Below are 17,803 nucleotides of genomic sequence, written 5' to 3' on the forward strand. Positions count from 1 at the left end.
TGGCTGGAGCATACATAGTGCTAAGAGTGATTCTTTAGGCCATAGAAGGGCTGCACGGGAAAGGACTGGATTGATTCATCCTGTCTGCCATGACTGGAGAGGGAAGGGAGGGGGAGCCTACGTGACACACATTTGCTATCACTTTCTGCCACTTCTCTATGCAAATACGTTGTGAATCCTTAAGTAAAAAAGTTACTCAGTTTCGGCGGGGCGCGATAACTTAGGCCTGTAATCCCAGCACTTTGGGAGGCCGAGGCGGGCGGATCACGAGGTCAGGAGATCGAGACCATCCTGGCTAACACGGTGAAACCCTGTCTCTACTAAAAATGCAAAACAATTAGCTGGGCGTGGTGGCAGGCACCCATTGTCCCAGCTACTAGGAAGGCTGAGGCAGGAGAATGGCATGAACCCAGGAGGCGGAGCTTGCAGTGAGCTGAGATCCTGCCGCTGCCTCCAGCCTGGGCGACAAAGCGAGACTCCGTCTCAATTAAAAAAAATTAAAAAAAAAAAGAAAAAAAATTAAAAAAAGTTATTCAGTTTCAAAAATAATCATTAAGGAATTGGTCTTAATTATGTTTTTTCTACATGTACAGATCCGTCCCTGTCTAAGAAAGTTTATTTTAATAAATGTGAGATGAATGTGGTGAGTTGAAATGCTCTATCTTATAACATTAAAGGTATGCAAATGTGTTGCCCTATTTTGTTTCTGTTAAAATTAGTGAGTCTGAAGTGTTAATAAACTGTCAGGTCACCAATTTCTCTCTTTTCTGCCTGTATTTACTTCCTTCCTTCATTTCCTTCCATCTTCCTCTTTTTTCTCTTGCTTTCTTCCTTCCCTCCCTTTTGCTCTTTCTCTCCCTTTCTCCCTTCCTTCATAACATCACAGAAGTTAGTCCCCAGCCACCAAACCTTAAATTTTTGTTGTACTGTTGTATGTATGAAATTTACAAATACTTGATTTACGTAACTGACATCAACCGTAGGCATCATCATCAATGCCTATAGTGTTGCATACAGTGAAAGAAAAGCCAAATTCTTTCTTGTGGCATATAATGTTCTTTGTGATCTTACCTCTCCCATTCCTTCAGCCTCATTGTTTATTTACAGCATGCACACACACACACACATTATTGGAATCATGTTGACTTGTTTGGAGAGCTAGAGCCAAAACTGTGCCATTCTTTCTGCTTTCTGTGCCTTTTACCTAGAATATACTGCTTTCACCCAGGTGCCTTTGGGCTCAGCTCAGGTCTCCCTCTTCTGGCAAGCTTTTCATGACCCCAAAGGCTGACTTAGTTGTCCTTCTTCTGTATTAGTATCCTGTAATAATAATGTAATGTATGATAAATAATAATGATGATACATATGAGTAATTGTTCAGCCTTTTTTTTTGCTAAGAGCCATACCTGGATTATCTTGTAATTATACAACAGTTTCATAAAGTAGTTATTATTATCTTATTGAGAAAAGTGAAGCTTAGAGTGGTTAAGTGACTTGCTCACATTGCTTGAGAGCACTGGAATCTTTTCAAATGAAATAGTGATTGTGTATTTACACAGATTTTGCTTCCCTTGTATTTTGAGTTCTTAGACATCATGGACCATTTCATTGATTACTGTGTGTCCAACAGGGGCTGGCATATGATATAGGCAGAAAAAAAAAATTGTTCTATCACATTTGATTGAATTCTTATTTATAATGGATATAACCAGTCTTTCTATCACTTCCCCAAAATTTGGTATGTAGAAATATATAGTAAAATGGCTTTCTTTTTAAAAATTTGCTTCATATTTTTTTATCTTGTTTGCCATTTAAAAATCATGCAGCCTCAAATCCCAACTTTTTAGTAGTATCCTTAGTTTTGAATTTAATGTGATACAAAAATACAGAATTTAAAAATTCCCGCCATCTGAAAGGTTGAGCCAGGATTTATTTCTCTCGTTCTTATTGTATGTGTTTGTAATATAAGCACCTATGGAGGAATTTAAGGAGGGGCAAGGGTTGCTGTAAGTTAAGGGAGTAGTTGACCAACATGTCAGCAAATACTCTGTCTGCCTCTCAGAATTCTGAGAGATTTCAGTCTCTGTTTGCTACCCGCCCCCCATTCATCAACAGGTTGGTTATTCTTCTTTTTGATGGAGAACCCTCGTTAAGACGTGTGTAGATTTTTGCTCTCTACTGTCCTTACTTTCTTCATCCTACCTTTAGGATGCTGTACTTTTATGTTAGGCCAGTTCGCAATCTTGAAATACTTCCCGGATATGTGTCACTCCCCGTAGCATTTAGGGTAGAAAAAAATGAGCCTAACTTGTGTTCTAGAGAAAACCTAACTTCATTGTGGCCACTTCATTATTTTTTCTTTAATCAAGATATGGCATTGAGAAAGAATATTTGTCTGATTCTGAAGCCAAGTAATACAAATGGATAATCTTTATTAAAAATCATCAAAACCAGCCCTGATCAACAGGTCTTACCATGTGGGTATTCGGAGCTAGTCCCATGATTTGTGCTTAATCATTGGCATGGCTGCTTGTGACAGACTTGCCACTTAATGTCTATTTTGTCATGTTATTTTAAAATCAGGGAAGTAACTATTAATGTAACAACATATGGCAGCCATTACATGGTAAAGTAGAATGTTTTAAAAAGGAAGTTTTTGGAATTAAACAGTGAGCTACAGCTTAGTGCATTTTTGCTTAACCTTGACTGTTATCAAACTGAGTTTAATGTGTTTCATAATACTCTATTCTAACTAAGTTTGAGAGCTTCAGTTAGGAAAAAAAATAAAAACTGCTAAAAAAAAATATTCTCTGTGGTTTTTGTTCTTAGACTTTGGGCTCATGTATCACATGCTTCTGGCATGTGTTCCCAGTTGCTAAGGCTCTGAGCCGTTGAGCCTGAAGAATCATTCTGGTGACTTTCTTCTTTGGTAGCTTCTTCATTGGTTTCAGCTCCAATAGAGCCTCTTTGTTGTACATTAGAAAGGATGGAAGAAAGGCCCTCCATCCTGTAGCTCTGAGGAGACTCAGAGACTAGACTTCCTGACATTTCAGAGATGTTCATTCTCAGAGGCTCTCTAGCTTTTTGCCAGTTGGCAGTAGAGGGCTTTGCTCTCCCGCGCTGTTCCCACCCAGATAATATTTATCATAGGAGGAAAAGAATATTACAGTTGAAATAGCCTTCATTTTCTTCCTAGTCTCTTTACCCTCCTTCTGTCTGTAGAGGCAACTGCCATTCAGAAACTCATGTGTATCCTTCCAGTCCATGCTCTTATGTGTTCACTAAATAGAATCGTATTTATAAACAATATAGTATTTGCATTCTTTCAATTTCATAGATGCTATGCTGTACCTGTTATTTTACAACTTGCTTTTTTCTACTCAACATTATATTTTGGATGTATAGTTTAGTTCATTTGCATTTTTATGGCAACTGTTATTTTTGTACCTATTTCTGACATTATTTTGGGTTCGTAATGTTTTCACTGCTTCTATCTTTCGCCTTTCTTTCCTTATTTTGGGTGATGTGAAGTATTTAAACATTCATTTCTTTCTCTGGCAGTTTAGATGTTATGCAATTTATATCCCCTCTTCTAGTGGTTACTCTTAAATTTTTAGCAAATATGTATATTTAACAATGTTTAAGGTTGATCAGAATTTCTGTTCTTCTGTACAGTGTAACAACCCTTGGAGGCCTTCATTCTTGTCTCCCTTCCTCCTTCCATCATACTATTGATGTCCAGCATTTTATTCATTACCTTGCTTTTTTGACTTCCTCCAAATTAATCATATGGTTATGTTGACAATTATAATTATGTATGGTCAATTTGTGTTTAGACTTACTAGCATGGTTATTTGTTTCTTTCTTTAGCTCCTTCTTTCTGGTTTCTGTTTACTTCTTGCTGCGCGCAGAGCACTCCTTAGCAGTCACTTCTGTTCTCATTCTGTGTGTGTCTCAAAATGTCTTTCACCCTTTCCCCTGAGAGATAGTTAATTCTGTATAGACTTCTAGACTGACCATCATTTTGTTTTAGTACTTTCAAGTTTACAGTGACTTACTCTATATCAATTTTTTTTTTTATTTTAACAATCTGGATAGGAATAGTTCTAAAATTTAGACATAATTTAAATAATGATTTTACACCCCACCCCCCTACCCCGCATTCAAAAAGAGAATCAGTTAGGTCCCAGAGAGTCTTTGTTGAGGTCAACACTGTTATTTGGAATATGAGGCTTTGCATTGTGTTGTAATACAGTGATGTTCTCTGGTAATTGAGGTATGTAAGAATGTTTGATTTTTCATTAGATGAGTTAAGACTGTTGGATTTTTTGAGACCTTGTATCTGCTTTTTGGTGGTGTGGGGTGTGTGTGCGCGCACGTGCATGTGTCTTTCCTCTCTGTCAGTGCTTACTGCTATACCTCATTTACTTAATGTAATAATTGTTTTCCTTTAAGCACCTGATTTTTTTTTCCCCATTGTATATGTTTGTTTCTCCTTTGCTGAAAGCAAGGGCCTTAGATAACCAAACTGGTTAAGAATATATGGGTTCATTTGATGTTGTCATTGGCATTGTCTCTGTGTTCTTCCTAAAAATATTTTATACTGGCTAAGTATGTGACAAGTCGCAGTGTGCTTATTATGGACACAGGCTCTGAAGCCAGATTGCTTGGGTTCATATGCTAGCCCTGTACCATGTAACCCTGGCAAGTTCCTTAACCTCTGAGCCTCAGTTTTCTCTTCTCCAAGATGGAGATAATTACAGTATACACCTTCTGGAATTGCTTCGTGTTTTATATGAGTTAATACACACAACAGGCTAGAACAGTATCTGGTCCTGTTAACATGTGATGAGTTAAGCATACTTTAAAACAGCCTTACAAGTTTCATCCCAAATACCACGTGGACTCTGAGGTTCTATACAACTGAAGTTAAAAAAGTTTTCAGAATGAAAAATATCTAACTTGGAAAAAGACTAAACTAGGACGTAGTCTATTTCTGTTACCATGGGGCATTGAATGTAATGTGCAAGTTTATTTAAATATTTGCTTTTGCCGGAAAGCAGGAGGTCATCTAAGACCAGCGATGAAGATGTGACATTGGAGAAATCATAATGTAAATTAGTGGGTAAGCATTTTTTTGCTTTATAAATATTGATTTGCTTCCAACTTTTCAGTACAGCCTGATGCCCCCATCAAATGATGTGAATGCTGGAAGACCTGAACTTTAGCTTCAGGTTTTTCAATAACTCACACTGTGACCGTGACCAAATTCTTTCAATTGCCTGGGCTTTAATTGGACTCTTCTAAGGGCAAATGAGATAATAATGGTGACCTAGCTTTTAGCCAGCTTTTTAGGTGCTTAAAATAACTAAGGTGATGCTAATACATTTTAGCAATGTAGCAATATTACTGTAATGCTTCAAATGAAAATGTAGAGTTTTTGTCATTTCAGATTAAACTTTTAGAATCAAACACATTGGCTTATATTTAATTATTTCATGGTTTGAGGCCTTGCCAGGCTTATTTTATTTATGATTGGTTCCCCATCTTCTTGCAGAAATGATTTGATGATACATACCAAATTTTATAAACCATTAAAATAAGTAAAAAACTGACCTTGGAGGAGCTTTGAATTTCTCATTTCATCTAACCTTGATTTTCATCCTTTCCAGTAGCTACAATCAGTGATGTTTTTCTTTGTGTTCATCCCTCCTTATTCTACCTGTAGATAGTTAAGGTTACATTGATTGGAGGCCAGATTTTGACACAGTGCTGAAGTGAACTATTATGAAAGAAAATAACATTTGTTGAGCACTATCCTAGTAGTCCTATGACAAGGCATCCTTAACAGATGATGAAACTGGAGCTCAGAAAGTTTGAGTAACTTTCTGCAGTTACAGAGCTCATCAATTGTGGCATGTCAAAATCAACTCTAGATCTGCTTAACTCAATTAGAGTGCAGGCACATAATCCATACACCACAGTGCTTTCTGTGATGTCAGTTCTGTTGAGAGAACCAAAAAGGGGAAAATGATTATCTTAACAGATAAGTTCAAAAGTAATTTTAGAGGCAACTTGCATAAATTCCAAAGTAATGTGAATGTGAACATAATTGCATGATAATATGTCAACATGCATGCAGTGCCTTTTGTGGGACCACAGAAGGTGTGGGCCTGGTGGTAAGAAACATGTGAAAGGGGAGTAAGTTTCTGATTAAGTCTTAAGAGCAGCAGAACATGGATTTGTTATACATAACCTTAACTATCACTGCATCCTGGTGGATGATTCTAGGATTTTTGACCTGTAGATAAAGCTCTTGCCTAAGTCAGGAGAAGACAATTTCAGAAACTCATTATTTTAGCAAATGACAAGAGTACTTCTTTCAAAAATAGGTGCAGCTGGAGTTTCTAGAGCTTTTCCCAATACTGATGTTGGTCTAGATCTGTCTTTCCTTGCCAATTTCCCTTCTTCCTCTTCCATGGCTAATTTTCCTGTCTTTATATCACAAGTTATTTAATTCATCTACTTGTCCCTCTTTGAAGGTCCATGGGATGCTAATAGTTATTCATTTGGTCACTTTTACTAGGGACAGCAGAGCTGGTGTTAACGCATACTAATCATGTAAGGTTGATATTATTTTTATTTTTATTTTTTTTGTAGCGGAAGAAACTGAAGTTTTAGAGAGATTAAATATATTGCCCCAAACCACTCAGCTAGTAAGTGGTCAAGCCAGAAATTAAATCCAAACTTCTCTGGCTCCAAAATGTGTGTGTGTGTGTGTGTGTGTGTGTGTGTGTGTGTGTGTGTTTCCTGTGAGTCACACTACCAGATATTCAGAGCAGTTGGTTGATATTTAAAAGGCATGAACAAAAGCCACCCACCCCAGAAATAACTCTACCGCTCAATGGTTATTGTACTTTAAATTTCAGTATTTGAGATGCATTTCTTTTGCATTGTTGGCTGCTCTCTCCATAAAGTGTTTTAAGTTAATAAATGTTATTTTTCTTTTATAAATCTTTACATAGCACTTTAATGACTATTAAATTAAATGCAGGCATACTTTCAGCTGCTCAAGTAACAGAAAATCCACCTGATGGTAACTTTAACAAATGGGGTAGGTGGCTGCTGGTTCAGTGGCTTAAGATATCAGGGCTGGAATTACTGTGACTCTTTTGTCTCTTTTTCACGGTCACAGGGTGGCTACTGCAGATCCAAGTATCACCTCTATTTAAGGCTGGAGGAAGGGAAGGAAGAGTTCTATGTCAGCCATGTCTGTCTTTTTTTAATCCAGAAAAGCAAATATATTCTACTAAGTTCTCGAGCAACCTTTTGCTTATGATTTCAGATTGGAACTGCATCACATGGCTCACATAACTGCAAAGGAGTCTGGGGAAACTGATATTTCTGTAGTGTAGATAGGCAAGAGAGAAGGATGGGAATACTTTTGGGTTAGCCACTTCATAGTGTTGCCTACAACATATGATATATGTTCATTTTGTTATTAAAATGACTTTCTGAAACAGCAAATAACATCTCCATTTTTACAGATAGCAGAAATAAGGTCAGCAAAGTTTGAATGACTTCCCAAGGTCATATAACAAGTTAGTAGCATATCTAGGATCTGAGCCTTAGTTTTCTGCATTCCAACAAGTTTTTTCTTCATACTTTTCTCCCAGAGAGGAGTTCACAATTCAGTGATGAATACCTAATTAGTTTCACATTCCTCCTCCTTGGATGCAGAGAAGTTTCAGGGTGGCAAGAGTGAACAGGGTTGCTGGAATGGGCATGAGGCTTCAAGAGAGGGGAAGGTTCCAGGATGGATGGTAAGGGAATGATAAGCATCAGCTTTGCTCGTTGCTTCTGAGTTTTGCTCAGAATTGGTGATTTCTGAACATAGCTCTTCTGTTTCTTTCCCTCCTGCAGTTCTGGGCTGAGGATCTTGGATGAAATCTCAGTGAGACCATTGAAAAGTCATCTCTCCCTTTCTGTTTGTCTTTTGACATGGTCTGTGATGGGCAACTGTAGTCTCACTTCTTTGTTGACTGAATCCTAGTAACACATTAATAAAGAAAACCTCATTATTTGGCTTTCTTCTGTAGTGTTTTTTTCTTTTGTGTATGTGTGTGTGTGTTTTTTTTTCACTTTGTTACATCCAAATGCTAGTTTCTAAGGAAGGAGGTTTTTTTGCTTTTTTGAATGAATACATTTCTGTGCATTTTTGTTTGGGGTCATGATCCCAAAAATGTCCTAAAAATGATATTGAAAGTTCCTTGTCATGGGTTATGTGAAGATTCTGGTGGGAAAAGCACCATATACTGTTCCATGATGGAGCCTCCTCTGACCTCCTCTGTATTTCCTCAGCATTTTCTTTGTTTCTCTGTTGTAGTACTTACCACAAGGAAACATTTGAATGTAAATTTAAATATAAATCTTTCATGTATATTGCTCTTCTGCATCAAAAACTGAGAGGCTTTTTAATCCTTGTATCCACAGAACCTTACAAATAGAAGCATTCAGTAAGTGAATGAAAAAAAGAGAGCTTGGTTTTATTGAATATTTGGCTTAAAGGTTAACCAAGAAATCTTACTTATTTTTGTTCATGCTGTTGAAAACAGTTATGTAACATAATGGCTCAAGGTTTTGTCTTAGTAAGCAGAATATTTTAGATGTAAGTTTGATTCAGTGTGTTTGGCTGTGTACACTGTCATTTAGAAAGTCAGTGATTACTTTCTAGTTTTGAAGTTGTGTACATGTATACTGTTAGGATTTATTTGGATGTCTGACAACCTCGTTATTCTCATTCTTCCCTCCTCTGTTTTTTAACCATAAAAACTGATTTTATTATTAACTAACTTATATTCATTTACTCACATCTGCAAAGTTAAAAAAAAAAGCATTAAATATTACATAATTTAAAGTCTCCCATCCATTTCTAGTGCCCAACCACTCAGTTCACCTCCCCTAAGTGACTTTTATCATTAATTTCTGGAGTATTCTTTCAGAGATACTTTTTGCACATACAAATACAGATATACCATCTCCCCTTTAACAGATCTTCACAAATAATAGCATATACTTTGCTTAAAAAAAAAACTCAGTACTTACCTGATATCTCTTTTTAATACCATATAACACCTTTCTTCATCTTTTGTTTCATGGCATACTATTCATTTTGTGGCCATTCATAATTCATTTAACCCATTTCCCTGCTAGATTATTCATATTATTTCCAGTTTTTTTGCTAATATACAAGCAATGCTGCAACAAATAATCATATACATTCACTATTTTTCACTCTTGCAAATATATTGATATGACAGAATTTATTCTAAGGAAATTGAATTACATTATCAAAGAGAATGTATGCTTATAGCCTGATAAATTGCTCTCCTCAGATTGTACCAATTTACACTTCTGCCTGAGATATATGCGAGTACTGTTTCCTCATACATTCAATGGTATAACATGTTATAAAACTTTTACTGCCTATTCAGTCTGACAGGTCAAAAAATGGTATCTCATTTTCTTCTTATGATTGAGGTTGGGCATCTGTTTCTATAAGTTTAAGAGCCCTTTTTATCTCATTTTCCATGACCTAAGGCTTGTATCCTGCATTCATTTTTCTACTGTGCTGCTTGTCTCTTCCTTAATGTTTAGGAACTTCTGCATATTAGAGAGATTAGTCCTTTGTGATAGGTGTTGTGAACGTTTTCCCCATGGTTTGGTGTTTGTCTTTTTACTCTCTTTATTGTAGCTTTAGTTAGTTGCAGAAAACAAAAGTTTAATGCAGTCAAATGCATTAAATACATTAAAAGATAAAATGCAGTATTTTATCTTGTCTCTGAAGTTTGTGTAAAAAGACCTTCCTTTCTCCAAGGTTACAGCATAATTCTTACCTGATTTCTTTTAATATGTTAGTATTTTCATTTTCATATCTAGATCTTTCAAACACTTAGAATTTTTTTTGGTATGGGTATGAGGCATGGGTTTAACTCTGCCTTTCTCTAGGTGGTTACTTAGTTGTCTCTGAATCATTTTTCCATAAGCTATATTTTCCCCACTGATTGAGAGTCTACCTTTGTATTATTATGAAATTCCCAGTATATTGGGTCTATTTTAGACTTTCTGTTCTGTTCCATCAGGCTTTCAGTTATATGAAGTGCCAGTACCACCTGGTTTTAATTATTAATTTGTTTTAAAATTTATGTGGCTGCTTCTCCCTTGTTACTCTTCCTTTTCAGAATTTTCCTGGCTATTCTACTTACTTTCCTAACAAATACATGACTAAAATTATTTTTTTCAGTGTGTAATTTTTAAGCCCCAGTTTTATGCTGAGCAATACCCTGGATTATTTTTTAGAAAGTAAACCCAAGATGTTTAATGAGTTGTCCCAGACTGCAAGAGCTTGCAGTTACATTGCAGAGGAAAAGCACGTGCAGAAGGTAGATAGGAGAGGGGTTCTGCAGCCGAGCTCCTTCTGGTGCACACAGGTTACCTCTTTGTGGACAGGCCCCTCCTGCTAAACTCCAGCCCCTCTTCACTGATGGCTGGTCAGTGCTCACTAATCTGTGATGATGAGCTTGAAGTATATTATATTTGGTTATCTGAGCAAATACAAAACAGTTGCACTGGAAAGTTCGTGCTTGTGATGGGACATATTCTGAGGGCATATTCAGCATTATGCTTTCAAGTTACTTTAGACCTCTGGCCAAGACTGTTAACCATCCCCTAGAATTAAGGTAGATTAAACTGTTCTTTTGACCTAAAATCTTTCTTCTCTTAACAGCCTCAGAATTGAAAATGACTATAGAAGAACTAAATAATATTAGTCCTTCTCATTACTTTAACTCCCCTAGAAGTGAACTTAGATCATATATATTCCAAAGATTATACGGAATATAATGAGAATATTTCTAGATTTTCATACTTGACATTGTATGAGTGTTGAACACCTGTGATGTTGAGAATGCTTTCATTTTCTTTATAGAATTGAGTGCATTAACGTATCTCTCAACCTGGTAAATACCACTGTACAGTTTTTAATTGACAGCACTTACCCTTGTCTCCTAGGACAGTTCTTTCCTTCCTGCTTCACTGCCTGCTGCTTTTCAGATCCTGTTATGTCCTGACCTTCCAAATATCCTCCACATTTGGGCTTCCTCAGGACTTGGCCTTGAGTACGGTTTTGTTCTTTTCACTTTGTCTGATTTTTCCTTTGATCTCATAAAATTACCCAAATAACAATTTTCTGAAATTTACTTCAATAGTCCAGACTTCTCTTCTGAGTGACCTGCACTTGGCGTATATACTCGGATGTAAGTGGCCAAAATGAAACCTTTTGTTTATTACATTCCTGGTCTCCCTCCGGCCCTGGGCCCATTGTACCTAGGAAATGGCACTACCATCCACTGTGTTTCTCAGGGTAGAAACACAATAGCCATGTTTGCATCTTCTCTTTTATTGCTCCCACATTCAGTCCATCAGCAAGTTCTGACAAGATTTCTACTTTTGTTGTTGTTTAGATGGTAGTCAGTATTTTATTATTTGGTGAATCAGGAGAAAGGGCTTTTGTTTTCTTAAGGGAGACTAGGAAAACTAATTAAGAGGGAGAAACTGAGAACATTACTTAGGTGTTTTTCTATGCCATACAGCAGTTTTCTTTGTGGAAGAATTGAAAACTTTATGTATGCCTCTATTAAATGGATTTTTTAAAACTTTTATTTTAGGTTGAAGGGTACATGTGCATCTTTGTTATATAGATAAATTGTGTCTCCGGGGGTTTGGGTTATATCATGTAGGTAATAAGCATATAAACATAGTATCCAATAGGTAGTCTTTTCTTTTTTTTCTTTTTCTTTTTTTGAGATGGAGTCTTGCTCTGTTGCCCAGGGTGGAGTGCATTGGCGCAATCTCGACTCACTGCAACCTGTGTCTCCCAGGTTCAGGCGATTCTCCTGCCTCAGCCTCCAGAGTAGCTGGGACTACAGGCATGCATCCCCACACCCGGCTAATTTTTGTATTTTTAGTAAAGACGGGGTTTCATCATGTTGGCCAGGCTGGTCTCGAACTCCTGACCTCGTGATCCACCCACCTTGGCCTCCCAAAGTGCTGGGATTTCAGGCATGAGCCACCGTGCCCAGCCTAGGTAGTCTTTTGATCCTCACCTTCCTCCCACCCTCTACCCTCAGGTAGGCCGTGGTGTCTATCATTTCCTTCTTTGTGTCCAAGCGTACTCACTGTTAAGCTCCCACTTAGAAGTAGGAATATGTGGTATTTGATTTTCTATTCCTGCATTGGTTCATTTAAGATAATGGCCTCCAGTCCCATCCACGCTGCTGCAAATGATATGATCTTATTCTTTTTATAGCTGTGCAGTATTCCATGGTGTATACATACCATATGTTCTTTATCCACTCTACCAATGAAGGGCATTTAGGTTGATTTCATGTCTTTGCTGTTGTGAATACTGCTGCAGTTAATATATGCATGCGTGTGTTTTTATGGTGGAATGATTTATAATCCTTTGGGTATGTACTCAATAATGGGATTGCTGGGTCTACTGGTAATTCTGTTTTAAGTTCTTTGAGAAATCCATCAAATTGCTTTCCACAGTGGCTGAATTCATTTACATTCCTACCAGAAGTGTGTAAGTATTCTCTTTTCTCTGCAACTTCACCAGCATCTGTTAGTTTTTTATTTTTTTGAAACAGAGTTTTGCTCTTGTGCCCAGGCTGGAGCGCAGTGGTGCAATCTTGGCTCACTGCAGCCTCCGCTTCCTGGGTTCAAGTGATTCTTCTGATTCAGCCTCCTGAGTAGCTGGGATTACAGGCACACACCATAACACCTGGCTAATTTTTATATTTTTAGTAGAGATGGGGTTTCACCATGTTGGCCAGGCTGGTCTCAAACTCATGACCTCAGGTGATCTGCCCACCTCGGCCACACAAAGTGCTGGGATTACAGGCGTGAGCCACCATGCCTGGCCACATCTGTTATTTTTTGACTTTGTAATAATGGCCATTCTAACTGGTGTGAAATAGTATCTCATTGTGGTTTTGATTTGCCTTTCTCTGATGATTAGGGATGATGAGCATTTTTTTCATATGCTTGTTGGCTGCATATATGTCTTATTTTTGAATAGAGTCTGTTCATGTCTTAGCCTACTTTTTAATGGGGTTGTTGTTTCTTGTAAATTTGTTTAAGTTTATTATAGATGCTGGATATTAGACCTTCGTCAGAGGCATAGTTTGTATATATTTTCTTCCTTTTTATAGGTTGTCTGTTTACTGTGTTCAGTTTCTTTTGCTGTGCAGAAACTCTTTAGTTTAATTACGTCCCATTTGTCAATTTTTGTTTTTGTTGCAGTTGCTTTTGGTGTCTTCATCATGAAATATTTTCCAGGTCCTATGTCCAGAATTGTATTTCTTAGGTTATAGTTCAGGGTTTTTATTGTTTGGGGTTTTACATTTAAGTCTATAGTTGGACTTAAACTATAAAAAATCAACACGTCTAGAGTTGATTTTTGTATATTGTATAAAGAAGGGATCCAGTTTCAGTCTTCTGCAGGTGGCTAGCCAGTTTTCCCAGTACCATGTATCAAATAGGGCATTCTTTCTTCATTGCTAGGTTTTGTCAATTTTGTTGAAGGTTGTAGATGTGTAGCATTATGTCTGCACTGTGTAGAACTCTGTATTTCTGCTCCATTGAACTTTATATCTGTTTTTGTACCAGTGCCGTGTTGTGTGGTTTCTGTAGCCTTGTAGCATAGTTCGAAATTGGGTAATGTGATGCCTCTAGTATTGGTTGGGTTTTTTTTTTTTTTTGCTTAGGATTGCTTTGGCTATTCAACTTTTTTTTTTTTTTTTTTTTTTTTTTTGGTTACATGTGAATTTTAAAATAGTTTTTTCTATTTCTGTGAAGAATGTCATTGACAGTTTGATACGAATAGCACTGATTCTGTAAATTGCTTTGGGCAATGTGGCTGTTTTAACAATACTGATTCTTCCTATCCATGAGCATGGAATGCTTTTCCATTTGTTTATGTAATCTCTGATTTCTTTGGGCAGTGTTTTGTAATTTTCATCACAGAGATCTTTCACTTTCTTGTTTGGTTGTATTCCTAGCTATTTTATTCTTTTTGTGGTTATTATGAATGGGATTGTGTTCTTGATTTGCCTCTCACCTTGAATGCTGTTGGTGTATAGGAATGCTACTGATTTTTATAGAGTAATTTTGTTTCCTGAAACTTTGCTGAAGTTGTTTATTAAATCATTGAACTTTTGTGCAGAGATTATGGAGTTTTCTAAGTATAAAATCCTATCACCTGCAAACAGGGATAGTTTGACTTCCTCTCTTCCTGTTGGGATTCCTTTTATTTCTTTCTCTTTCATGAATGCTCTGGCTAAGACTTCCTGTACTATGTTGAATAGGAGTGGGAAGAGAGGACATCTTTGTTTTGTACCAGTTTTCTAGGGGAATACTTCCAGCTTTAGCCTATTCAGCATGATGTTGGCTAGGGGTTTGTCATAGATTGCTCCTATTATTTTAAAGTATGTTTCCTCAATGTCTAGTTTGTTGAAGATTTTTAACATTATGGCCTGTTGAGTTTTACCAAAAGCTTTTTCTGCATGTATTGATGAGATTGTGTGTGTTCGGGGTGGTATGGCCATAGACCTTTTCTGCATCTATTGAGATGATCATGTGATTTTTGTTTTTACCTCTGTTTATGTGATAAATCATGTTGAATGATTCACGTATGTTGAACCAACCTTGCATCCGAGAGATAAAGCATATTTGATTGTGTTGGATTAGCTTTTTGATGTGCTGCTGGATTCTGGTTGCTAGTATTTTGTTGAGAATTTTTGCATCAACGTTCACCAAGGATATTTACCTGAAGTTTTATGTTTTTGTTGTGTCTCTGCCGGGTTTTGGTATCAGGTTGATGCTAGCCTCCTAAAATGAGATAGGGAGAAGTCCCTCCGTCTCAATTTTTTGAAATAGTTTCAGTAGGAATGGTATCAGCTCTTACTTACATTAATACATCTGATAGAATTTGGCTGTGAATTCCTCTGGTCCTGTACTTTTTCTAGTTGATAGGCTTTTTATTACTGATTTCATTTTGGAACTTGTTATTGGTCTGTTCAGGCATTTCATTTCTTCCTGGTTCAATCTTGGGAGATTGTATATTTCCAGGAATTTTTCTATTTCCTCTGAGTTTTGTAGCTTTTGTGCGTAGAGATATACATAGTAGCCTTTGAGGGTTTGCATTTTTTTATTTATTTCTGTGTGGTTGGTGGTAATATCCCCTTTGTCATTTCTGATTGTGTTTATTTGGATCTTCTCTATTTTCTTTATTAGCCTAGCTAGTGGTCTATCTTATTTATTCTTGAAAATAGCCAACTCCTTGACTTGTTGATCTTTTATATAGTTTTTTGCTTCTCAGTTTCCTTCGGTTCAGCTCTGATTTTGGTTATTTCTTGTCTTCTATTAGCTTTCAGGTCGGTTTCCTCTTGTTTCTCTAGTTTCTGTAGGTGTGATGTTATGTTTTAAATTTGAGATCTTTCTAACTTTTTCACATGGGCATTTAGTGCTATAAACTTTTCTCTTAACACTGCTTTAGCTGTGACCTAGAGAATTTGGGATGTTGTAAGATCTCCAAACTTTATGTCCAATGCACTCATTGTCTGCATTTCCATGACAGTCCCCCATTTTAGGTGATAAGGTACCACAACCAATCAAATGCAGTAGAGCTTCCTAACTTTTATCCTTCCTTCCACACTTGCCCCTCTTCACCCTATTTTCCCCAGAGCAGTATGGATGAGCTCTTCAGGCTACAAATCAGATGACATCATTCCTCTGCCTAATACCCTTCAGTGGGTTCCCGCTGGGCTTAGATTGAAATCCTGTCTGGATACTATGGTCAACAAAGGCCTGCTTATATGGTCCCAGTTGGTCTCTTCAAACTTATTTGCAAACTGATCTTTCATGCTGCCCCTTGATCATTAAGTTTCAGCCAGTCTGATGTTCCTTCATTTCTTTATGCATGCTAGGGCTTTTATAAAGCCCAGGGTATTTACATGTGCTGTTTCCTGTGGCTAGAATATTATTCCCCTGGTTGTTTACACGGCTGGCTTTTCTCTTAGTCCAGATCTTACATCAAATGGTACTTATCCAGAGGTTTTCCCTGATGACCACATCTACTGTCATCTCTAATATATTATTCTCTGTTTCATCTCTTGTTTCTTTCCTTCATAACAGTGTCCAAAAGCATAATTACTTTATTCGATTTCTTTAAGTCTGCTTTCTTGACTATGTTGTTTTTCTTTCGTTCTTTTTTTTTTTCCTAGCAAAAGTTAGTTTCAATGGGCAGATTCTCTGTTTGTCATAAATGCTGCTGTATGGCTGGTATGTAGACTAATACCTGCCACATAGTATTTAGTATACTGGATAAATAAATGAATAAACAAGCAACATTGAGGGTCAGGATTATGTAGAAAATACAAGTAAATATTTTTCCTCAATTTCAGCGTTAAAATATGTGCTATGATAAAATAAAAAAAAAAAATCATTTCAGGTGTTAAGACCTTTGATAGTAGAAAACAACTATGTAATAGAACATTTTTCTGCAGAAGTTACCAAAGAGGAAAGTTATCTGGACTCTATGGAACTGCAAAATTATGCTGCTGCAATGACTTATTATTTAGGTGACTGTCGTACATTCACTTGCATTATGCTTTGGTATTCTCAGCTTCCACAAGCACATTTAATTGATATTATGACCTATCTAGTGATTAGGATAGTCACTGTTAACTAAGAAATAACAAGGAAATTTATTTATCCAGCATTTCTTATCCTCCACTAGGTAGACATGGAGTCTCACTAACACGTAGGGGAGACAATCTTATGAAGAAGTGTTTTATTGTCCTTTATGTGACAGCATCAATAAGAGGCACATATGAGGATCATGGTTTAACAAAGGAGGGAGTTTCCGGATTTTTATAGGGCATCTACTGCATGCTAGAGGAGGTGATGTGGAGTTTGATCTTGAAGGAATGCAAATTTGCTAGATGGAGGCTTTCCAGGCCATGGGACAGAATGTACAAAGACCCAGAAGCGTGATTAGGTGTTGTGTTCTGGAATCTCCAACCATAGGGAGATGTAAATAGAATAATAGGCAATGAAGTTGGAGAGAGAGGCAAAACCAGATTGCAGAATGGCTTGTATGCTATGGGTATAGATTAGATTTTACCCATCAGGCCATGGTGGGCCTTTGAATGGTGTTAATCTTGAATTACATTTTAAAAAGATTATTAGAAAATGGAAGATGTTCTCCAATAGGAGGATTCTGGTAATGGAGAGTGAAGGATCAGACCACCCAGGGAAGTAGAGAGTGAGAGAAGAGTCAGAGAGGGACTCCAGTAGTGTGATGGTTAATATTGTGGGGACACATCCAAACCATACCAAGGAGGGACACAGAATGGAGAGAAAGACAGTGAGATCCTTAAGAGTTGCAGCAGATGGAAAAAGCAACATGTCACAGGAGCCAAGGAAAGAGATCATTTGTAGGGAAGCAGGAATGACAGGACAAATAAGATAATAATTAAGATGGAAGGATCGTATTTCATAATGAAGGTGTCTTTAGTGACCTTAGCAAGAGTAGTCTTGATAGGCTAATGGGAGCAAGATCTGCCTGGAAGTTGTTTGAGAATGAAGTGAGAAAACAAACACAACCTAGACTAGGCATGGAGCCAGCGCTGGTTCTCTTTGTTTGGGTGTTTTGTTTTTAGTAAACAGTAGAAGTTTG

At 37.1% G+C, this 17,803-nt stretch overlaps 1 protein-coding gene across 6 annotated transcripts in view; it reads left to right on the forward strand.

The window, feature by feature from the left end:
- KCNN2 (potassium calcium-activated channel subfamily N member 2) overlaps positions 1-17,803 on the forward strand; it is a 432,599-nt gene that overhangs the window by 317,342 nt on the left and 97,454 nt on the right. Inside the window, exon 1 of one of the 6 annotated variants that reach the window (XM_065546645.2) lies at positions 7,737-7,823. The exons of the other annotated variants lie outside the window; for them this stretch is intronic. Within the exon in view, the coding sequence (XP_065402717.1) occupies positions 7,821-7,823 (3 nt within the window). The 5' untranslated portion in view covers positions 7,737-7,820. Of the gene's footprint in view, positions 1-7,736; positions 7,824-17,803 lie in introns of those variants that run through there. 6 annotated transcript variants of the gene reach the window in all.

The sequence above is a fragment of the Macaca fascicularis genome, chromosome 6 (assembly GCF_037993035.2).
Source record: "Macaca fascicularis isolate 582-1 chromosome 6, T2T-MFA8v1.1".
Taxonomy (NCBI): domain Eukaryota; kingdom Metazoa; phylum Chordata; class Mammalia; order Primates; family Cercopithecidae; genus Macaca; species Macaca fascicularis.